The 24,389-nt window shown below is 47.7% G+C and overlaps 1 protein-coding gene across 6 annotated transcripts in view; it reads left to right on the top strand.

Moving 5' to 3' along the window:
- The window catches only part of NCAPH (non-SMC condensin I complex subunit H), a 38,622-nt gene continuing 14,233 nt past the window's right edge, over positions 1-24,389 (top strand). For 2 of the 6 annotated variants that reach the window (XM_033238856.1, XM_033238857.1), the window contains exons 1-9: positions 249-355; positions 6,964-7,216; positions 7,372-7,462; positions 8,095-8,187; positions 8,498-8,636; positions 9,472-9,596; positions 18,032-18,221; positions 19,509-19,600; positions 20,384-20,586. In XM_033238856.1, the coding sequence (XP_033094747.1) occupies positions 337-355; positions 6,964-7,216; positions 7,372-7,462; positions 8,095-8,187; positions 8,498-8,636; positions 9,472-9,596; positions 18,032-18,221; positions 19,509-19,600; positions 20,384-20,586 (1,205 nt within the window). In that variant the 5' untranslated portion in view covers positions 249-336. Of the gene's footprint in view, positions 356-6,920; positions 7,217-7,371; positions 7,463-8,094; positions 8,188-8,497; positions 8,637-9,471; positions 9,597-18,031; positions 18,222-19,508; positions 19,601-20,383; positions 20,587-24,389 lie in introns of all 6 variants that reach the window. The other 4 variants (XM_033238858.1, XM_033238859.1, XM_033238854.1 and 1 more) reach the window with 3 other exon arrangements.

Here is a 24,389-nt window from a genome sequence, read left to right on the forward strand (position 1 = left end):
CTTAGTTTCAAAAAAGAAAAAAAGAAAAAGTATATTCCACGAAAGACGGGCTTTGCTTGTCCTGCTCGACGCTGGGCCAAAAGCCCAGTCCTGCACCTAGTGCTCGAAAGGAATGGGTTTTCACCCTATTTCAGGGGGGTCCACAGACCCCAAGAACCCAATCAGACAGGGTCCTCTACCCGGATCTCCTCACCCTGGCGCCGCCGGCGGAGGCCCGAGGTGGTCTGCGCAAGCGCGCTGCTGGCCCCGCCCGCCGGTGACGTCACGCGGCCGTTACGACGCTCAGGCGTCTCGACGCGCGCGATTTAAAACCAGCTCAGGAGACGCCAAAGCGGGATGGGACCTCCCGGCCCAGGTGAGGCCGGGCCGTCGGGAGGCGCGGCGGGAAGGGCCCCGAGCGAAGCAGTACTTCGGGCGGGTAGGGCTGGCGGGCTCGCCTGGGCGGGGAGAGAGGATATGCTCAGCCCGGGTCTTGGCCCTGCGGCCGACTGCAGATGCAGGTGCGGGGGGAGGGGAGGGCCGGCGCTGGGCGGGCTGGCCTTGTGCGCTCAGCCAATCAGAAAGCGGCTTCGGGCGGCGTCGCAGCGCGCGCGCGGGCCCGGCCCACGCTCCTCAGTCCCCCGCGGGCGGTGGGGCGGCCTCCTCCCGGGGCTGCTAAGGCATGCCCGGTGTCTCTCCGTTACAATGATGGTTTTCTTGGAATAGACGGTTTTTTCAGGGCCTTGGAAGCGATGTGGTTACCAATGTATGCTTAGCATACATGCGTTTATTTTGCATCTGTTCAAAAGTACTGAGCTCTCCCGTTGTGCGAACAGAACTGATCATATATCTCTATGCTGTTGGAGTCGGGGAGACAGACAGTAAACAAAAGGAATCATTACAGATGAGGCTGAGTGCTGTGGTTGAGTATAGCAGAGTGGGAGTGGCTCCGCTAGGAGTTCAGGGAAGATCTTTAGGCAGATCCTAGGGCGCGTGTTTGAGGCAGAAGGAGCAAGTACAAAAATGAGGCAGGGAAGAGCTGGCCTGGCCTAGGACCTGACCAGAACGTTGTGACCAAGCTGAGTGAGGCCTGACACCTAGGCAGGGTCTGGAGGCCTTGGGTAAGAGATTGGGAAATTGAGGTACATTTGGGACATGGTATGTGTGACTTATGGGAGAGAGACTCAGGTGAAGGGGGTCTATAATCGCTTAGATGAGAATTTGGCTCTCGGGGAGTTATATGGACCACGCAGGCAAGTGGCCCATGGACTGAGAAATCAATTTGGATACCATTATCATATAGACCGTAAAACCATGGGAACAGGTGAGAACACTAGGAAGGCCATGCACATCTAGGATCAACATTTAGCAGCTGGATAGAGAAGGATGAGCTGGAAAAACTCAAAAGACAGTGGTATAGGAAGAAGCCAGAGTGTTTCAACAAGGAAGGAACTGTCAGCTGTTTCAAATACTGCTGAATTCCAAGAGAAAGGCCAGAAAATGACCGTAGGGTTTGGCAACATGGAAGTTGTAGAAGATCACGAACAGATAGTTCTTAGGAAGATGGAATAGAAACTAGACCAGAGTGGGTTGAAAAATGAGTGGGAAATGAGGAAGTAAACATAGGAAGTGTCTGAGCTCAGTAACCATCGGTTGAATGGATGCATGTCAAAGGCAAGAAGAGAAACCACGGGAAGATGATTTGGAGAATTAAAGCATGCCTCGAATTCCAAGTTTAGTTTCTCTCTTAGACAAGGTTCTCCTTCAGTGCTTCCTATTTCTGTTAAGGTATCCTCTCCCAGGGTCCAGCTTCCTTCCTTAGCCTGTAGCCTACTGTGCTCATGTCCAAATACTGTCCTCACAAGTCCTCTTGATTCTGTTTCTAAAAATGTCTCTTACCTCCTCCCTTGTTTTTACTTTGTTTGTTTTGACCCCAGGTGAGAGTTATGTTAATCATACTGTTCAGCTTATGGGAAGCCATTAGAGTACATATGAGGTTCTTATATTTTATTTATTCCCTTTTATCCCTATTCACCACGCCTTCTTCCTTCCCATGGGCAACCATTTCGTGTTTATTGTGTATCACTATTTTTAATATATTCCTATTAAATATGTTGTACATTATTTTTTCCTTTGTATCATCAATTCTGAACCAGTCGTGGTCTAAATTCTTATTTCCATTTGGGGGATGAAACAAATTCTTAGAGCATTTACTTGTGTAAATTTCACTAGCTAGTAAACAACAGAGCAGGATTTGAAGCCAGGCCTTCTGGTTCTTACACCTGGAAACTTTCCCTAAGGTCTCTCAGTCTGTTCATCTCTCTGTGATCTTGTTTCTTACTCTACCATAGTAAAGTAGGCCATAACCACTCACTCACTACCATAGCCATACCGTAGACCTTGTCATTACCGATAGGTGCACTACTCTCTCATCTTAATTTTAAGTATTCCACTTTTTAAAAATTATAATTTTTTTTTTTTTGGTATGGAGTCTTGCTATGTCTCCCAGGCTGGAGTGCAGTGGCACAATCTTGGTTCACTGCAAGCTTCGCCTCCCAGGTGCACACTATTCTCCTGCCTCGCCACCCGAGTAGCTGGGACAACAGGCTCCCGCCACCACGCCTGACTAATTTTTTGTATTTTTAGTAGAGACGGGATTGCACTGTGTTAGCCAGGATGGTCTCGATCTCCTGACCTCGTGATCTGCCTGCCTCAGCCTCCCAAAGTGCTGGGATTACAGGCGTGAGCCACCTTGCCCGGCCTATTATTTTTTAGAGGCAGGATCTTGCTGTGTTGCCCAGGCTGGAGTGCATGGCTATTCACAGGTGCTGTTCTAGCTCACTGCAGCCTCACTGAGCGCAAGCAAAGTCAGCCTCCTGAGTAGCTGGAACCACAGATGCCTGGCAAAGTACCCCACTTCTCAATACACCTATATCTTTCTAATTCACTCTCTCGTTCTCTGACTCCAACGATCTTTTTTTTTTGTTTTTTGAGACAGAGCCTTGCTCTGTCTCCCAGGCTGGAGTGGAGTGGCTGGATCTTGGCTTACTGCAACCTTTGCCCCCCAGGCTCAAGCAATTCTCCTGCCTCAGCCTCCCGAGTAGGTGGGACTACAGACATGCGCCACCACACCTGGCTAATTTTTGTATTTTTAGTGGAGATGGGGTTTTGCCATGTTGGCCAGGCTGGTTTCGAGCTCCTGACCTCAAGTGATCGTCTCACCTTGGCCTCCAAAGTGCTAGGATTACAGGCGTGAGCCACTGCACCCAGCCTTGTTTTTTACTTCCTATTTTACTGGGAAAAAAAAAAGCAAACAAAAGGGAACATCCCCAAGTCTGCCATTGCACCTGCTCCCTACCTGCATCTGTGCCTGTGCCTCTGTCTTTCCTCCTGGTGCTGAGGATGGGCTCTCGGTGCTCTCTACAAAGGCAACCCCTTTACCTACTTGAGTATATTGTTCAGCAAATTTTACCTTTTATTTTGGATGGTCACTGTGATAGGCTGAATAACACTTCCCCTGAAGGTGTCCAGAATCTGTGAATATGTTATCTTACGTGGTAAAAGGGACTTTGCACATGTGATTTAAGGCTCTTGAGAAGGGGAGATTACCGTGGATCATCTGAGTGGGCCCCGTGTAATCACAGTAGTCCTTATAAGAGGAAGGTAGTCGGGTCAGAGTGAGAGCAGATGTGATGACAGAACACGAGGTTAGAGTGATGGGGTGGACAGTGAGCCCAGGAATGTAGGCAGCTGTGAAGCTGCAAAAGGCAGGGAACAGATCCTCCCCTCAAAGCCTCCAGAATGAATGTAACTCTCCACAACTGCAAGAGAACACATATACATGTGTGTTGTTTAAACTGCTAGGCTTGTGGTCATTTGTGACAGCAGCCGTAGAAAACAAATACAATCACTTTGCTTCATTGTTTCTACCATGCTGAGGTTTGTTTTGTTTTGTTTTTTTCTGTCTTAAAAATTCCTCCCTTCCCTTTCAACTCTCACCCTCTCATCTCTCTCCTCCCTTTTATAGTAGAAGTCCTTGGGCTGGGTGCGGTGGCTCATGCCTGTAATACCAGCACTCTGGGAAGCCAAGACAGGCAGATCACGGGGTCAGGAGTTCGAGACCAGCCTGGCTAACATGGTGAAACTCCATCTTTATTAAAAATACAAAAAATTAGCCAGGCATGGTGGCATGTACCTGTAGTCCCAGCTACTCAGGAGGCTGAGGCAAGAGAATCTCTTGAACCCTGGAGGTGGAGGTTACAGTGAGCTGAGATCCCGCCAATGCACTCCAGCCTGGGTGACGAAGCAAGACTCTGTCTCGGGGGGGGAAAAAAAGAAGAAGAAGTCCTTGAACACCTTGTCACTGTTTGCTGTCTCCAGTTTCTCTTCTCCCATCTTCTCTTGAACCACTCCAGTTCAGCTTTCTCCCTTACTACTCTAAGAAAACCGTTTTTGGCCGGGCGCGGTGGCTCAAGCCTGTAATCCCAGCACTTTGGGAGGCCGAGACGGGCGGATCACGAGGTCAGGAGATCGAGACCATCCTGGCTAACATGGTGAAACCCCGTCTCTACTAAAAAATACAAAAAACTAGCCGGGCGAGGTGGCGGGCGCCTGTAGTCCCAGCTGCTTGGGAGGCTGAGGCAGGAGAATGGCGTGAACCCAGGAGGCGGAGCTTGCAGTGAGCTGAGATCCGGCCACTGCACTCCAGCCTGGGCGACAGAGCGAGACTCCGTCTCAAAAAAAAAAAAAAAAAAAAAAAAAGAAAAGAAAAGTGTTTTTAATCAAGATCACCAGAGTAACCCTAGGATCTAAATCCAATGATCGGTTCTCAGTCCTCGTCTACATAGTTTATCACATCCTTCTCCCCTAAAAACACTTTCTTCACCTGGCTTTTAGAATGCCACATTCTCCTGATTTTCTCCCCACCTCACTAGTTGCGCATTTTCCAGCTCTTTTGCTGGTTTCTCCTTCTTCCCTGCTCTCTTTTTATTTTTTGTGACAGAGTCTCACTGTGGCCCAGGCTAGAGTGTAGTTGTGCGATCTGGGCTCACTACAGCCACCGCCTCCCGGGTTCAAGCGATTTTCCTGCCTCAGCCTCCTGAGTAGCTGAGATTACAGGGGCCCACCACCACACTCAGCTAATTTTTGTATTTTTAGTAGAGACGGGGTTTCACCATGTTGGCCGGGCTGGTCTCGAACCCCTGACCTCATGTGATCCACCTGCCTCAGCCTCCCAAAGTGCTTTCTTGCTCTTCAAACCTTTAAAGTGTTCTCTCTACTCAGTTATTTAGTGATCTCATCTAGTGTTATGGCTCTGAATACCCTCTACATGCTGATGACTTCCCAGTGTGTGTATCTCACCTGGAACTTTCCCTAAACTCTGGGATTAGATATCCACCTGTCTAACCCAGTTGAATGACTAATACTAATAAGCATCTGTTTTTTTTTGTTGTTTTTTTTTGTTTTGAGGCAGAGTTTTGTTCTTGTTGCCCAGGTTGGAGTGCAATGGCACAGTCTTGGCTCAGTGCAACCTCCGCCTCCCTTGAGTTCAAGCGATTACCTCACCTCAGCCTCCTGAGTAGCTGGGATTACAGACGCTCACCCCCATGCCCAGCTAAGTTTTGTATTTTTAGTAGAGACGGGGTTTCACCATATCGGCCAGCTGGTCTCTAACTCCTGACCTCAGGTGATCTGCCTGCCTCGGCCTCCCAAACTGCTGGGATTACAGGCGTCAGCCACCGCGCCCAGTAGCCCAGGCCGTTTCTTAACTCCTGACCTCAAGGGATCCTTCCACCTCCGCCACCCAAAGGGCTAGGATTACAGGCATGAGCTACCATGTCCAGACTTTTTTTTTGGTTGTTATCTTTTAAATTAAGAGACTAAGCCAGTTTTCTTGAAAACTGTCCTGCATTCTAGATTTGTCTGAGTGTTTCCTTGTGATATCATTTAACTTGTTCCTCGACCCCTTGTATTTCTCATAAACCAGAAGTTAAAGATCTAAAGTTCGTTGGTTAAATTTAGGTTAAACGTGTTTGGTGGAAATATTTCCTGGGTGATGCTGTGAATTTCACATTGTGTCACGTGAAGAGATGAGTAACTTTCGGATTGATTTTTAGTGAGACTACATTTGACTGGTTAATGTGGCAACTGGTAGTTTTTTTTTTTTTTTTTTTTTGAGACGGAGTCTCGCTGTGTCGCCCAGGCTGGAGTGCAGTGGCCGGACCTCAGCTCACTGCAAGCTCCGCCTCCCGGGTTTACGCCATTCTCCTGCCTCAGCCTCCCGAGTAGCTGGGACTACAGGCGCCCGCCACCACGCCCGGCTAGTTTTTTGTATTTTTTAGTAGAGACGGGGTTTCACTGTGTTAGCCAGGATGGTCTCGATCTCCTGACCTCGTGATCTGCCCGTCTCGGCCTCCCAAAGTGCTGGGATTACAGGCTTGAGCCACCGCGCCCGGCCAACTGGTAGAGTTTTTGTTGTAAAAGACATTTTTCCCTTTGTAGTTAGCAAGTAACTGGATGATTCTTTGGAACTTTCGATTTGTTTTACATGTTTATGTTGTTTTTTTCTCTGCTTGCCAAGCTGTGGAGGAGCTGGGATCCGAGCCCAGCCTGTCTGACCCTGTAGCCCTTACCTCACCCTTATCTCAGCATCTGTCTCTCGCGTACCTGATGATGGGTTATATGTGTCTGTTGTCCAGTTTGTGAGCTTATCATCCATCTTTATATCCGTGCAGTACTTGCATTCACAACAGCTGCAGAGCGGATTATTTGTCCCAGATTAGCAAAGAAGCATCAGAAACCTATGGCCTCCCCCCGCATCTCCAAGAAACCCAAACTCTAGAGGTTCTAGCCATTAAGTATTAGAGTTGGAGAAGATCTTCGTGGAGAGTGTGTGCTGAACCTCCAGCCCTGTGACGGGCTCAAGTCTTCTTTGGATATAGGAAATTTCTCTTGAAGGTTTCTTGAGCAAGAATTTTGTTCCAGCACTGCCAGCCACAATGAATAACTCTTCTTCAGAGACCCGAGGACACCCCCACAGTGCCTCCTCCCCTTCAGAGCGGGTGTTCCCGATGCCCCTGCCCAGGAAGGCGCCTCTCAATATTCCTGGCACCCCAGTCCTCGAAGACTTTCCTCAGAATGACGATGAGAAGGAGCGGCTGCAGCGGAGGCGGTCGAGGGTCTTTGATCTGCAGTTCAGCACTGACTCGCCTCGCTTGTTGGCCTCCCCCTCCAGCAGGTGAGGGGCTTGTGGGCTGGCTCTCCTTGAGGCAGCCGCCTTGATGTGGGCTGCATAGGTCCAGGCATCTCCACAAAACTTCATGGGTCTAGGTTTTGAAAGTTTAAACTATCGTGGATTCTTGCCAGAGTTGTTTGTTTTTGTTTTCCATTTAGGATTATTGATGTTTCAGCTACTATGCCTAAGTTTACAAACACGCAGATTACAGAACATTACTCCACCTGTATCAAACTGTCCACTGAAAATGTGAGTATCTGCTGGTTTATTACTGAAGATGTGATCCCTTGATCATGGGGCATTCCAGCTATCTTGTTTCTGTAGAGAATGCACAATCGATGATGATTCTCCAGTGAGTCACCTTAGTGCTGGTAGTTTCCACCAGAAGTGCTGGTGGTTTTACTGTTTCCTCTAGACCCGTGGTGCACCTCCTGAGAGGCTGCCTGCTATCTGCTGTGTATCTAGAAAGGCAGCATGGCGCTTGAGTGAACAGTAGAGTTCTGGAGCTAGCCTGAGTTGGAGGCTACATGCTCTAAGCTGCGTGGGAGCCTCCCAACCATTTTGCTTCCGTGTCCTCTGGAGAATGAGGGTAGTGCCTGCCTCATGAAGTTGTTTGGAGGGTGAGTCCCTTTGTGTGCAGTGCTTAGAGCAGGGCCTGCACACACTGAGCATTCAGGAATTTCGTGCCATCATTCCCTAGCCTTGAACATGAGGACATGCCTGTGAGGATTTGGCTCTTGACAAGTGTTTTTGGGAAAAGAGATCAGTGACAATATGTGGGTATTCCTATATAAAGACTTAGCTTCCTCTGTTCAAAGCAGCATTATTTACATGAGCCTAGGCTATAAATAACAGTCCTTTCTGCAATTTTCTGTTTTCAGAAAATCACTACCAAGAATGCTTTTGGTTTGCACTTGATTGATTTTATGTCAGAGATTCTTAAACAGAAAGACACCGAACCAACCAACTTTAAAGTAAGAAGGATGTGCACTTTCTCTCGCATCTGAATTAAATGATAATTTCTACTATTGGGCATAACACAGTTGAATTCTGCAAATATACGAGAGACTTCTCATTTAGATGTTATGTTAGTTAATTTACTTTCTTTTCCTAAACTGATGAAATACAGACAGAATATATGTTCTGTTTACTCCCTGTCAGTCATAGAGGGGGTCTTTGTCATTGTTTCCTTGGGCAAGTAAATATTTTGTGAAGCTTGCTGTGTTTTACCTGTTGAGAAGTTCTTTTTTGTGCATCTTTGTGAGTGCAGCTCTGATTGACTAGGTGGCTGCAGGTACTCTGGATGCCAGCACTAAGATCTATGCCGTACGCGTGGATGCCGTCCATGCCGATGTGTACAGAGTCCTTGGGGGGCTGGGCAAAGATGCACCATCTTTGGAAGAAGTGGAAGGCCATGTTGCAGGTAGGTGGCTAGGGATCTGGATTTAAGTGGCTTTTTTTTAGGGCATACCAGGTAGTTATTTGAGTAATATACTAGAAGAAGGTCACAAGAAATCAGTGATCTCATTTTATTGAAAACAGGACATTTTTAGAACCATATATGGTCTTACATGAGAAGATACTCAAACACTGAAGTTATGTTTCCTTGAAAAAGAGAAGGGCCTTATCAAAGCGTTTATATTTTATTTATGCCAGGTCGAGTAAACATCACCAAGTGAGGAACTTCTCATCTGGGAGTCTTTGGAAATGGACTTGCATGAGAAGCCAAATCTAATAGTTTGGTTTCTCCTTAAGTTGCAGATTAAATATGCCTGATGTTTTGAGAGAACTGCATGTTTTTTTGTTTGGTTGGGTTTCTTTTGTTTTGTTTTGTTTTTTTAATTTAATTTTTTTTTTTTTTTTTGAGACGAGGCTCACTTTGTCACCCAGGCTGGCATGCAGTGGTGCGATCTTGGCTCATGGAAGCCTCTGGCTCCCGAGTTCAAGCGATCCTCCTGCCTCAGCACCCCAAGTAGCTGGGACTCCAGGTCGGCATCTCCATGCCCGGCTAATTTTTGTACTGTTTTGTAGAGATGGGGTTTCATTATGTTGGCCAGGCTGGTCTCGAACTCCTGAGCTCAAGCGATCTGTCTGCCTGAGCCTCCCAAAGTGCTAGGATTACAGGCATGGGCCACCACACCCGGCCTCACATGTTTAAATTACAACCATTCTTTCAGGTTTTGAAGAACTTGAGTTAGTAAGTTCATCACATGCTTCAAAGCAGCCCTTGCAGTACACAGTTGTATTTCTCCTTTTAGACGGAAGTGCGACTGAAATGGGAACAACCAAAAAGGCTCCAAAGCCAAAGAAGAAGCTGTTACACAGAACCATCGAGCAGAATGTAAACAACCTCAATGTCTCCGAAGCAGATCGGAAGTGTGAGGTGAGGAACTGTGTGTGCAGTGTGGTTTCTGACTAATTCAGAACCTTAGGGGCCGAGACTTGGCAGGGCTAAGGCTGCCTTGCTGGTATGTGCCCATTTAAGCCTCAAGGGAGTAAAACATTCAACTGATATCTCTGCATTATCATCCTTTAACTTGACAGTAAAGACTAAAAGTGAGTCCCTCAGTGTTTCAGAATGATTAAGAAGAGACTGCAAATTGCTGAGAAATCTAATTGATAAAAAATTAATTTTATTTCCTAGTAAATGTAGCAGTGGTTACGTTAGGTAACATTTAATATGCACATGGTGAGCACCATATGCTTCCTTAAACCTGTAACCTGTGTTAACTCATCCGCACAACATTCTTGTGTCATTTTAGGAAGGGGTAACTGAGGCACAATGACTTGCCCAAAACGGCACCTCTAGTGAGTGAGCTAGGAGTTGAAGCTAAGTGGTCTAACTCCAGAATCCTAGCTTTAAATCATCTATCTAGCAAATCCTAAGGAATCTGCTTAAACAGATGGTACTGGAGGCCTCATTTATAATTAGCACAGTTAATTTAAAGCAAACAGGTGTTACTACAATTTTATTTTTTAATTTTGCAATTAAAAACATTGTTTCAGTGAGTATTCTTTTTTTTTTTTTTTGAGGCGGAGTCTCGCTCTGTCGCCCGGACTGGAGTGCAGTGGCCAGATCTCAGCTCACTGCAAGCTCCACCTCCCGGGTTTACGCCATTCTCCTGCCTCAGCCTCCCGAGTAGCTGGGACTACAGGCGCCCGCCACCTCGCCCGGCTAGTTTTTGTATTTTTAGTAGAGACGGGGTTTCACCGTGTTAGCCAGGATGGTCTCGATCTCCTGACCTCGTGATCCGCCCGTCTCGGCCTCCCAAAGTGCTGGGATTACAGGCTTGAGCCACCGTGCCTGGCTCAGTGAGTATTCTAATACGTATTATCTTTGCACTCGCATGGGAGAATATAAGAAAATTCTGAGACATGGATTTTAAGTTGCCCTCAAAAAAAGGTACTGATTTACTCTCCCACTAGCAATAGACTAGATTACTTCTGTCTCTTACCTCCACAACATTCATAAATGGCAAGTAAGGTCACAAAACTGGAATTGGTCACCAAGGACATGAGTGTATGTGGGAGAAAGACTGGGAGTTCCTTTTCCCCAGTGTTAGGAGTTCAGAGAGCTGAAGAAACATCCAGTAGGTAGGAGGAATACCAGAAGAGCGTGGTATTCAAATGGGAAGATATTTCAGGGAGTGGGGAATGGTCAACCATGCCAAATGTGGCAACCTGAGGCCACTAATGAGCTTGGAGGGGGGCCCTCTGGACCTCAAGCTCAGACCTCCAGGGAAGGGCTTGGCCAGTGCTAGTGTCCCTGAGTTTGGGGGAGGGGATTGTGTGTCCAGGACCCAGACCCTGGAGCGGGGGCATGCTGGCTGGTGCTGGTGTCTTAATAAGGCTGGTTCTGTGAGTGAAAATCTGCATATGGGGTTCAGCTGCTGCTACAGGTGAGCCCTGCTGCAGCCGGGCTGGAACACTGCTGGGTGATGCTCTCCTAACATGCAACCTACAGAGAGGAGCAAGTGCCTTCTTCCCCTCGGAGCCTGCAGTCTCCCTCTAGTGCCCCTTCTTGGTAGAGGCTAACAGGCAGCAGCTGGCAAAGCTGAATGTCCCAGTTTCCGCATCACAGCCGAGGAGAGAGGGTAGGCTTAGAGCTGAGAGGCAATAGCTTAGTAACTGCCACATGGTGAAGTGTCGTGAGGATTACTGTCAAAAAACTCTGGGGTGGGGGGAGAGAGAGAGATATTATGTATAGAAAGTGAAAACATACACAAAATGCCACCCATGGGGGAATCTGAGTCGAAGTTTTACAGAGATTTACATGACTGTTTCAACGTTCTTATGGATTTTAAATTTTTTATGATAAATGGGAGGAAAGGACTGAAAACACTTGAATATAGGCAGTTGTTTTGAAGAGTTTTGCTATAATTTGGAGCAGAGTACTGGGATAGCAAATGGAGGGAAAGGTAAGGCCAAGAGTTTTTTTTTTTTTTTTGAGACGGAGTCTCGCTCTGTCGCCCAGGCTGGAGTGCAGTGGCTGGTTCTCAGCTCACGGCAAGCTCCGCCTCCCGGGTTTACGCCATTCTCCTGCCTCAGCCTCCCGAGTAACTGGGACTATAGGCGCCCGCCACCTCGCCCGGCTAGTTTTTTTGTATTTTTTTTTTTTTTTTTAGTAGAGACAGAGTTTCACCGTGTTAGCCAGGATGGTCTCGATCTCCTGACCTCGTGATCCACCCGTCTCGGCCTCCCAAAGTGCTGGGATGACAGGCTTGAGCCACCGCGCCCGGCCAGGCCAAGAGTTTTGATTTTGTTTTTAAATGGAAGAAATGACAGCATGTTCTGTTGATGGCAGCAGTCTAGTGGAGAAGGGATTATTGATGATGCAGCAGAAAGGAGAATTGCCAGGGTGATGTCCTTGCTCAGGTGAGAGGGAAGGGAATGGACAGCACAGGTTGGGCTTGACTGACAGGGGTGTTGTTTGGGTGCACTCATGGCGGATCCTTCTGGATACTGTCTTAAAACAGGAAGCCAGGTCATCAGCTTACAGTGAGGATGGGGGAGGAAGGCACTGGGGGTGTGAGGGAAAGGGTAGGAGAGAGTCCTCTAGGAGGTGAGTGAGTGAATGGACTAAGGAGATACAGTGTGACTGTCAGACAACTTAGGGTCTACCTGAGGGTGGTGGCAGATGGATTTAAAGTGAGGTCCGTCAGCATGATTTTGTTTCTCCAGCCGTGAATACCTGTGTGGGTACAGTCATGGAGTAGGCAGAAAGTTGGGTTTCATACGGGACCCTGTTGAGCTGGGTGAACGGGCACAGCTGGAAAGGGGCATTGGCGGTGAGAGCGTGTGTAAAGGCATGGTCGCATCCACTGTGTAGGGAATGCTACCTGGGAAGAGAGGGGAATGAGGGGCAGTGGAAAGTAATATAATCAGTAGAGTGTAGGCCTGGTGGGGTGAAAGACTTCTTGGTGTTGGGGACAAGAAGGGGTGAGCTGGAAATGTAGGAGGTCATTGTCAAAGAGGGACCCTTAGAATTGAACATATGGAGAGATTGCAGTAATGGTTAATGACTCAACTCAGAACAGGCGAGGGAACAAATGGCGGAGGCGGGGTGGGGGTCTTACTAGGCTGTCTTGGAGTCCTGGGTTGCTTAGGATGAAGGCGACCATTGAAGGAGAGGATATCAACCAAGAGGCAGTGTACTAGATGGATCAACATATGAATATTGAAGGCCGGGCGCGGTGGCTCAAGCCTGTAATCCCAGCACTTTGGGAGGCCGAGACGGGCGGATCACGAGGTCAGGAGATCGAGACCATCCTGGCTAACACGGTGAAACCCCGTCTCTACTAAAAAATACAAAAAACGAGCCGGGCGAGGTGGCGGGCGCCTGTAGTCCCAGCTACTCGGGAGGCTGAGGCAGGAGAATGGCGTAAACCCGGGAGGCGGAGCTTGCAGTGAGCAGAGATCCGGCCACTGCACTCCAGCCTGGGTGACAGAGCGAGACTCCATCTCAAAAAAAAAAAAAAATATGAATATTGAAATCAGTAAGAACTACACCAGGAGTAAATTTGGAGACTGGTAATGAGCCATGAACTAATACTAAGATCTTCCGAGAAGAAGGGCAGGTTGTGACCTGGGGGAGTCGGAAGATGACTGCAACACAGATGGGCAGACAGTGGCGAAGGCGGATGTGATACTCAGAGCTCGGGGCATCAGAAATTGGGAGGGGGAGAGTTGGATGCTGCAATCACCTAACCCACCTGTAGGCCACTGGTTTGAGGGCTGTGAAGAGAAAGCAGCCACTGCAGAGGTCTGCAGGGAAAGCATATCCTCAGGCTGGCACCATGTCTCAATTGGAGCAGTGCCCCTCAGCCTGTTTTTTATCACTTTTGCCCCTTCAGACCCTTTTAGACATTTTGTGCCTACTCCTTCCCCTTGAAATGAAATATGAAGGAATCAGGTTGTGTCGGATAGGGTAGGGTTTGAATAGGCAAACATTACTGTAATATCTAAGATTGTTTTCCACCTTGCCTCCAGGAAACAGTTTTCACCCCTCGAGAGGGAAATGAGAACCCGATTGAGAACACATAAATGAGAACAAGTGGGTGGAGAGAATCCTCAGGAACTAAGTGGGCGATAGAATTTTGCTAATGACTGAATCTAGAGGGCCCTGAGGAAATACCAGTTTTTGAGGAGGAGTGGGAGATGGGGGCCGTGGTGGGGATAGATCTTAGAGTCCAAGAAATGCAGAACTGTGGGTGTCTTGGGTCTTTCTGTGTAATTAATTAATAAGCCAGATAAAGGGCAACAGTGAGATGAATGCCAGTGTTCTTATAGCGACGACAGTGGTAAGACTGAGTGTGCAGGGGCTAGGGAAATGGGGCCTTGCCATGCCCACTGTGAGTGGTGAGGTGAGCGGGGCATTACTGTGCACGGGCAGGGAGGGGCCAGAGGAAGGAGAGTCACTGAGAATGAGGCCTAAAAGGGAGGGGAGAGGCGAGAGTGACTGGCTCTTGTGGGGAGAGGGAATTGTATTTTTTCCTTAAGTGTGTGTCAGCATTAACCATGGGTGATGCCAGATGTGCAGGCAGATGATGTAAAGCTCAGATCCAGGTTCCTCCATCCTTAGCTGTGTGACCTGGGAAGAGATACGAATCTCACTGTCATATACTGTAAAAACAGGGAATGCTGGCCAACCCACATCTGGGTTTCATATTAGTGAATCTGTTTATGTTAAGGTCTTTTTTTTTTAAATTTTTTTTTTGAGACAGAGTCTTGCCCTGTCACCCAGGGTGGAGTGCAGTGGCGCGATCTCAGCTCACTGTAAGCTCCACCTCCTGGGTTCATGCCATTCTCCTGCCTCAGCCTCCCGAGTAGCTGGGACTACAGGCGCCTGCCACCACATCTGACTAATTTTTTGTATTTTTAGTAGAGACGGGGTTTTACTGTGTTAGCCAGGATGGTCTTGATCTCCTGACCTCGTGATCCCGCCTGCCTTGGCCTCCCAAAGTGCTGGGATTACAGGCGTGAGCCACCACACCCAGCCTATGTCAAGGTCTTTAAACATGGTTATATGCTACACACACCGGAAGCGGTATTACTTATTAGTCATAGGATTTAAACATGGTTATATGCTACACACACCGGAAGCGGTATTACTTATTAGTCATAGGATCCAGAAAGCCCTTCTACCTTCCCTTCCCTCCCCCAGTTCTTCTTGTTTTTTCCCCTTCCTAGATAATCTGGAATTTATCTTACTGTCAGTCTTTTTTTTTTTGAGATGGGAGTCTTGCTTTGTGGCCCAGGCTGGAGTACAGTGGCACGATCTTGGCTCACTGCAACTTCTGCCTCCCCAGTTCAAACGATTCTTGTGCCTCAACCTCCCATGTAGCTGGGACTACAGGCACGCACCACCACACCCAACTACTTTTTTTTGTATTATTAGTAGAGATGGGGTTTCACCATGTTGACCAGGCTAGTCTTGAACTCCTGATCTCAAGTGATCTGCCCACCTGGGGTACCCAAAGTGCTGGGATTACAGACGTGAGCCACCGACGTGAGCCACCGCTCCTGGCCTTTACTGTCATTCTTACTTTTGGTTCTATAGTGAAATATTCAAATCAATCAGGGATTATTAAGTATAGGATGTTTGGAAATTGTTTTGTAGTCATCTTCTTTCTTACCAGGTAGTCTCAATTCTGAGGGCCTGAGGAAAACGGACTGTTTCCCAGGCCTGCATTAGCCTTTCCCATGATTATAAAGAGAAAAGGAGAGAGCAGCAAGCAGGGCTGCTTCCTCTAAGCCTGACAGTGACAGGCTGTGGTATGTTTATGCCAAATGAAATGAATACTGTCATGAAGAAATGCCAAATACTCCAATCCTGGAAAGCTTTTTTTGCTCTGTAAGCTGCAGTAAACTTGTAATCGCCAAGAGTATGGAAGATAGAAAAAGGGATGGATTGTCACAAGCAGAATTTAAAGCTTCAACTGTTTATTAAACTCTCATTTTCTTTTCTGTTTTTTTAAGACAGAGTCTCACTCTGTTGCCCAGGCTGGAGGGCAGTGGTTCATTCTTGGCTCACTGCAACCTCCATTTCCTGGGTTCAAGCGATTCTCCTGCTTCAGCCACCCAAATAGCTGGATTGCAGGCATGCACCACCACCCCCGGCTAATTTTTTAATTTTTAGTAGAGACAAGGTTTTGCCATGTTGGCCATGCTGGTCTCGAACTCCTGACCTCAAGTGATCTGCTTGCTTCGGCCTCCCAAAGTGCTGGGATTACAGGTGTAAACTCTCATTTTCTTGGAGGTCAGAAAGCAAATGTGTGAGTGTGTCTAGACCAGTTGAGAACACTTTTTTATATATGAGCTGGTCTCTTTTGGACACAGCTCTTCAGTATGTGCAGAACACTTGCCGTCATAGAGGATTCAAACATCATTATGCTTCAGTTCTTCATACCGGGATAGTACAGGTAGATGAATGCAAGGAAGGTCAAGGCATATACTATAGGAAACCAGAGTTGGTAGGGCTGAGTTTATGGAAGAGGCAAGACTTGAACTGGGCCTTGAAGGAAGGCTAGGTGTCTGTCAGGTAGACATTGCCAGGGAGGTGGTTTTAAGTAGAGGTGTAAGCAAAAGCCACAGCACAGGAAGGTTCTGATTAGGAAGCTGGAGAGTATACGAGTTTGGCTAGAGCCAAGGATTTGCTTTTAGAAATCACCTAAAGAGATCGTGAACTTTATCATTCGGTCTATTCCAAGGCCTTTTATTGTGGTCCTTCCTTACTGCAGACCCTTGTTTCAGAAGGTTTCATCTACTGTCCCATTGAATTGTTTAGGGATTTAAATCCCTCTCTTCTCACACATGATATAATTCTAGACACAAGTGAGGAACATTATCATAGTGTTTTCGGCTTTAATGTGGGTCAATGTACAGTTTCCATGTTGGCTCTGAAGTGCTGAGTATTGTTCCATTAACCACCTACCCAAGACTTCTAGGGATGCAAGCCTCCAGATGGGAAACCGTTACTCTGGATAGCATTTGAGAAGGGAATAGGAGTAACAGGACTGGTATTTTTAGGATGGGAATTGGGACAGGCCAGAGATAAGGGTCATATTGCTGGCTCTGGGGATGGAAAGATGCACTGGGAGGTAACCGACCTGGACGTGTGACTGCCTGAGGGCTAAGGGGACGGGAGAACGTGGCTATGACGAATGTGCTGCTCTGGGATGAAGAATAGTGAGATGGGCTTATGGTACGGCAGGAGCTGAACCTCAGTTCCGATGAGCTTGGACTCTGAGCTAAGGGGGCCACATCTGCGTTGTCCTATCCAAGCCCCTCGCTCTATAGCAGCCATGTTCTGAGGCATCAGGGAGACCCGTGAACCCAATCCCCCGCCATATCTCTTGTCTCAGGGTCACCTGCAGAGTCCCAGGGGGCTTCTAGCCTCTTGCTACACATGTGTGTGACTTGCCCTGTCCATATTCTTATGCCCAGTGCCTTATTCTGCCTTTGGGCTTGGTGTCATATGACCATGCCAATCCTGCTCCTGACCCAGTCTTAGGGACCTTCTTAAAACCTCTCTCAGGTTTTACCCAGCCAGCTAGCCCTACTGACTCTGTCTGTCCTTTGCCTGGATATCTTGGGTATGTTCTTCCAAACTTTAGAAGATAATTCTGTTCAGAGAACAATAGAGCCCTGTGACTAGCTCTATCACACAGGCTTTTTAAGCCAATGGAATTTGTTAGTGACTTATAAAAGGAGACCAGCAGCAAGGATACACGTCCAGGTGTATTATAAAAACGCCAGTTGGTACAGTGTACACTTGCCACCATGTACTGTCTTCTGGAGCAGTATATGTTTATCCCCTGGCTATAACCAGCCTTTCTTTTGAACCGGGATTTTATCTGATCAATTAGAGAAGCCACTTTTGTCGGGTGTGGTGGCTCACACCTGCAGTCCCAGTACTTTGGGAGGCCAAGGTGGGTGGATCACTTGAGGTCAGGAGTTCGAGACCAGCCTGGCCAACTTGGTGAAACCCCGTCTCTACTAAAAATGCAAAAGTTAGCCAGGTGTAGTGGCGCATACCTGTAGTCCCAGCTACTTGGGAGGCTGAGGCCCAAGAATCGCTGGAGCCTGGGAGGCAGAGGTTGACAGTGAGCCAAGATCATGCCACTACACTCCAGCCTGGGCGGCAGAGCAAACTCCGTCTCAAAAACAAACAAACAAAAAAACACACTTTTGACCATGAGTGTAGATATTTCAGTCCATTGTATACACCTGCTAATGAGCGGGGCCAAATGCATGAGAGTTTATATTTCCCTTGGCTACATGCCGTAAATCTTCAGTTTCTTCTCTCTCTGTGTTCAGATTGATCCCATGTTTCAGAAGACGGCAGCCTCGTTTGATGAGTGCAGCACAGCAGGGGTATTTCTGTCCACTCTCCACTGCCAGGACTACAGAAGTGAGCTGCTGTTTCCCTCTGATGTCCAGACGCTCTCCACGGGAGAACCTCTCGAGTTGCCAGAGTTAGGTTGGGTAGAAATGACAGATTTAAAAGGTAAGTACAAGTGATGCCTTTCACCAGAACATTTCAGTCATTGGGGAATTTTTTACATAACCATGGGGTACAATAAGCCCATCATGCTCTTATGTTGCTTAAATTACCCAGAAATTTTCTCTGGAATGCCAAATTGTGTATTCTTTTGGGAGTGCCTTGCAATCCACTAACTTTTGTCTTCTCTGCGACATGGAGTCTAAAACAGTAAACCATTGCCTCTTGGTCTTGATGTGCCCTGTAGCTTAGGTGCCCACTGTTTGCAGTCAGCTCTCCAAGTCACATTTTGGAGCCCTGGATTCCTTCTGGAGTGAAAGAGTTTGTACTTGGGAAGGGGACTTAGAGAGACCTTTGCCTAGCCAGAGAGGCTTTGTCTTTATTTGCTCCCCATCCAGGGGGCCCTGAGGAGAAGAGAGCATTGTGAATTGTTTTGAGACTCCTCTGCAGCAGTCTAAGAACTGATCTCTCCTATTTTCAGTCCCCTATACTGGCTTGACAGAGATTTAGCATCCCTCCCATTTATGCCTCCGCCCCTGAGTTGGAGATTCTCCTCGGGATGTTGTAATGAGGTACCGGCATGTGGGGAGGCCAGGTGTGTGCAGCGCAGTAGCTACACTTGGTCTCCCAGAAGAGCTGCCGCCTTCTGCAGATTTCCACTGCAGTGTTCGTACTCTCGCTGAGCTTCATCTCAAGTGCGGTCATTTGTACATGGTGAATGAAATTGATACTCCTCCTCCAGGCTATGCAGTTGTTTCAGCTCCCATTCTTGTCATTTCTATTCTTGCCTCAATTTTATTTAGTATAACTTTTGTGCTAACAATCTATTTTCCAAGTTTATGCTCTCACTGGGGCTCTAATCCTCTGAAGTAAGTCTTCTCTAGTTAGTATGGGACAAAAAATAAAGTACCATTACACGATTGCCTGTGCACTTAGTGTATTTTTAGGACGAAGCATTTCATTTCCCAGCTATAGCATAGGTCACGGAATTCATTTCAGAATCAAATGTCTGTGCTTTAGGTTTCTCCTCTAGTGTTTTACTAATTTGTGCGATGACAGTGCATAGCCTCACTCCAGTGTGGTTGTGGCCTGTGCATCTGCTGGCCCCCAGGAGAGGCAGGGACACAGAGATTGGCAGCCAGCCAGCCACTGATGATACTTGAGCCTTTGCTGGAGGACAATGAGGTAACTGTGCCTCTTGTCTCTCTTGCCACTCAGTATCATTCTGAAGGGAGTAAGGAATGCACTTGACCCACTTCTAATCTCTCTTTGTGATCTTGCTATCCTCTCCAGCGCCCTTGCAGCAGTGTGCGGAAGATCGCCAGATCTGCCCTTCCCTGGCCGGGTTCCAGTTTACTCAGTGGGACAGTGAAACACATAATGAGGTGTGGTCAGCTTTTAGTGGCTTGTGGTTTCAGTTAGTTGGCTCAAGACTGATCCTGCCCAGTGGGAACCAAAACTGTGGCACCATCTTTATTTAGCCAGGAGTACAGAAAATATTTCCTTTGGCACTTCCGTAGGGACAAAAACCCTGAGGGAGAAGAGGTAGGGTTGTGAACCCCAGCAGGACTATTCTAGAGGTAAATGAGTTCCGGGATCAACTTCATGTCTTCTCTTCTGCTGTCCTAGGGTGTAAGGCAGCCCTGACATGAATGGGTGAACATTTATAATTAGATTTACTGTTGAATGTAGTTATCCCAGTGGCCTCGAATCTCTGAGGCTGCTGTCAAGCTTGAGGAATTTCCTGCTCTTTGGGGTTGAGTCCCGTGGCACAGAGTTTCCTGAGAAATTGTCACGTGTAGAGCTTTCCTCTGTGTATTTTTAGCATGGCCCCCTTTAGCTTACTTACTACAATTTCCAAAATAAATGGTCTCCAAGGAAAACTGTTTTCTGCAAACATGTAGTTAATGGATACAGAATCCTGTTTGATGTTTCACAAAATGTACCTGACAACAATGCAGCTTCATCCTGTGCTGCACAATATAAACTTCCTCCTCACTGTGCTGTCGTGAGAATCCTGGTCTGGGCAGGCAGGGGATGGGGAAGGGCGGCTCGGGGGATGGAGGAGGCTGGAAACTGAAATTTAAGGGTGAGAAGGCTGTCCCTCCAGTGGTGATTTGGGGTGGTTACAGGAATGAGACTTAGAGAACCCTCTTTTGTCCCTCCAGTCTGTGTCGGCCCTGGTAGACAAGTTTAAGAAGAATGACCAGGTGTTTGTCATCAACGCTGAAGTTGAGAGTGACTGCGGAGACGTCCCTGATGGGTCCCTGGGGGATGACTTTGATGCCAACGATGAACCCGACCACACTGCAGTTGGGGATCATGAAGAGTTCAGGAGCTGGAAGGAGCCCTGCCAGGTTCAGAGCTGCCAGTAAGGCTCCCAGAGTCACAGAAAGTGTTTCCATAGGAGTTTTCCATTGGTTCTTTTTTCTTTTTCTCTAATTAAAAAAAAAAAATTTCTTTCTTTTTTTTTTTTTTTTTCCCAAAAATAGAGACTGGCATCTCACTGCATTGCCCAGACTGGTCTTGAACTCTTGGGCTTGCAGTCCTCCTGCTTTGGCCTCCCTGAGTGCCAGGATCACAGGTGTGAGCCACCATGCCTGGGCTCTATCAGTTCTTAACAGATTTCCTGCTGGGATGACTGAATTTGATGTCTGATTGGCTGGGTTGGGTGCTGTGTCATACCCGACAGCCGAGCTTCTCAGCGGAGCCTTTCTGACTCAGAGGAGTCACACCTAGCTTTGAATGTCAACTTAGCCACTTTGGTTATACGACTGACATTGCAGGAGTTTGTAAGGATTGGAACAATGTGAAGTGTTTGGAGCAAAGCAGCTGGGATCTAGTAATAGTGTCAGTGTGGCTGCCGTCACCACGTGCACTTTGGTAGCAGAGAGCACGCTCCCTTTGTCCACGCTGCTGATAGCGTGGCTCTCGGTGACTCTAAGCCACCAATTTGCCGTCAGAAAGGTAAGCAAGTAGGGGTTAGGCAGTGTTGGGTTACCAGATGGGCAGACTGGGGACGAGCAAGGCAGCGAAAACAAAAACAACCAACAAAATTGAGCATATTTGGAGGAGGAAAAGGGTAATTGGTTTAGTAATTTAAATTTTTTATTATCCTGGTAAACATCATAAAAATAATCAGAACTTGGTTAACCTTTATGTATTTAATAGATTAGTGCTGTTTTAATTCTAAATATGATTTGGAGGCAGGGTCCCACAACCCTTTAGTGTCACGGTCATGTAAAGGTCTTGAATGGGCCTGGGGGTAGGAGATTTCATGAGATTAGAGTGAACAGTGCCTCTGTTAACTCCTGTGTCTGTAACAGAGCTTTGCAGGCCTGGGAATGGGGACAGCCAAGCTGGTCTTGTTTGACTAAAACCTTAGAAGTTGCTTAGTATAATTTCCCACTATGACAGAAATCTCTTCAAGAGCCCTGCTTGGATGTCTTTCCTAGGCTCATTTTTTGTCTGCCCTTGTGGAAAATGATTAGGCTGATAACGTCTTTCAAAATCTGAGTAGGAATCTGGAGGGCTGAGCATCTGGCACCTCAAGGTGCCACTGCCCATCCAGGCCCAGTGGCACCCTGCTATCCAGAATTGTTGTATTCACATGGCTGCGATTTTGCCCCATTCTCATCCTGTCTTTTTTTTTTTTTTTTTGAGACGGAGTCTTGCTTTGTTGCCCAGGCTGGAGTGCAGTGGCACAATCTCGACTCACTGCAAGCTCCATCTCCTGGGTTCACGCCATTCTCCTGCCTTAGCCTCCTGAGTAGCTGGGACTACAGGCGCCCGCCACCAAGCCCGGCTAATTTTTTGTATTTTTAGTAGAGATGGGGTTTCACCGTGTTAGCCAGGATGGTCGCGATCTCCCGACCTCGTGATCCGCCTGCCTCGGCCTCCCAAATTCCTGGGATTACAGGCGTGAGCCACTGTGCCTGGCCATCCTGTCTTCTAAGAAGGGAGAAATGATAGGTTGATGGGATGAACTCTTTTTAAAATGTCATTTTCAAATGTCAGAGAAAAGCTATCACTTTCTAAAACGGTGAAGTGACATCTGAGGGACTGACAATAACAAAGGGCTTCCAAGACTTTCATTTGGTTTCTGGAAGATGATTTCTGCTGGTTATTTTGAGCAAATGTCTCCACTTCTGTCCCCTATTCCAAATAGCACAAAATCTTAGACTCTATCCTACCTAGTACATTAGGGGCGGGAGGCTGCACTTCTAGTCTGGGGTTTTACCCATCCTTAAATCCCCTCCCTTTGCCACATCGCTGGCCTTCCCTGGGAGTTCACTGAGTGTTTGATCTGAGTAGATCTGATCTTGCCGTGACTAGCCGTGAGACGTGGGGCAATGTTACCACCTTTTGCGGTCTTTGTTTTCTCATCCATGAAAATGCAAGGTTGGGACCAGGTGATAATAACAATATCTGATATTTATTGAGCTCTTCCTTCTTTGTGCAAGATGCTGTGCCAGGTGTCTTATGTGTATTATTTCACAAATTTACATAATATCTAAGATTAATTATTTTATTGCAGCAACCCTATAATGAGGTCCTATTATCCCCATTTTACAGATGAGGAAATAGGCTCAGAGAGTTTAATGGGGTAGAGCTGGTTGCCACCCAGCACCTTTGATCAGTCCTGGCCACATATAGTGAACTTTGGATGGCAGGCTCCAGTCCACACCACCTGAGCACCTCAGTGGGTAGAGGGGACCAGATATCACATACCATCCCCGGGTGATTGTGTTCTGCACCCAGGGCTGGAAACCATTGTACTCTTCTGAAAGGTCTTTGGGGGCTTCTGGATGAAGGTGGGGTGGGGCAATGCTGAGTGATAAATACCAGTGTTGTGTAGGTGCCTCATGTCATTGGTCCTTGCATGGCAGCACACTGACAACGGCATAGCGTAAAAGGTGGAGCTCTTTGTGCACGTGCATTGGTAAGGACTGGTCTGCAAAAGTGCTTGTGTCTAAGAGTGAGCTCCCTCTCTCTGTGCAGCAGCAGGAGCAGCCGCCGCAGCCCAAGAACACTTGGAGCCAAGTGTTCTCTGTTCTCTGGCCAACCCTTCTGTAGTACGAGCATGCTGATATAAGGCAGTCACTGTGGTTAAAGCCCTGGTCGGGGGTCAGAGCCCAGAACACAGTCTGCTCCATGCATGCGAGAATGAAACATTCGGCTGCATGCTGTCTGATGTGCTGAGCTAGCTGGGAGGAGACCTTATCTTGCCAGTGTTAGGACAATGGATTGAACCACGGCTAAACTGAAGGAGGGACCCTGTGATATTATGGGGAGGGGACAGAAGAAATAAAGAGTTTTCCTGGAGGGGCTAGAGATGTTTGAAGTGGGCAGCCTTGAAAAATGGATAGACTGGCCGGGCGCGGTGGCTCAAGCCTGTAATCCCAGCACTTTGGGAGGCCGAGACGGGCGGATCACGAGGTCAGGAGATCGAGACCATCCTGGCTAATACGGTGAAACCCTGTCTCTACTTAAAAATACAAAAAACTAGCCGGGCGACGAGGCGGGCGCCTGTAGTCCCAGCTACTCGGGAGGCTGAGGCAGGAGAATGGCATAAACCCGGGAGGCGGAGCTTGCAGTGAGCTGAGATCCGGCCACTGCACTCCAGCCTGGGTGGCAGAGCAAGACTCCTTCTCAAAAAAAAAAAAAAAAAAAAATGGATAGACTATTTTGGACTATAGGTGGATTCATTTCGTTGTTGAGTGGTGAAATTGGAACTGGTAGGATGCCTGTGACATAGCATTGTATGTTGAATTATTGAATTACAGCCAGGCACAATGGCTCACGCCTGTGATCCCAGCACTTCGGGAGGTCGAGACGGGCGGATCACGAGGTCAGGAGATCGAGACCATCCTGGGTAACACGGTGAAACCCCGTCTCTACTAAAAATGCAAAAAATTGGCGGGGCACAATGGCGGGCACCTGTAGTCCCAGCTACTCGGGAGGCTGAGGCAGGAGAATGGTGTGAACCCGGGAGGTGAAGCTTGCAGTGAGCCGAGATCGCACCACTGCACTCCAGCCTGGGGCGACAGAGCGAAGACTCCGTTTCAAAAAAAAAAGAATTACTGAATTACTACAGTTCAAAAATCCTGTAGCGCCTCTGTCCAGCTGCGTCACCAGAATCAGGAATGGGAGTCACTCTTCCTCATGGAATGA

Source organism: Trachypithecus francoisi, unplaced genomic scaffold (assembly GCF_009764315.1).
Source record: "Trachypithecus francoisi isolate TF-2019V2 unplaced genomic scaffold, Tfra_2.0 Lachesis_group17, whole genome shotgun sequence".
NCBI lineage: Eukaryota > Metazoa > Chordata > Mammalia > Primates > Cercopithecidae > Trachypithecus > Trachypithecus francoisi.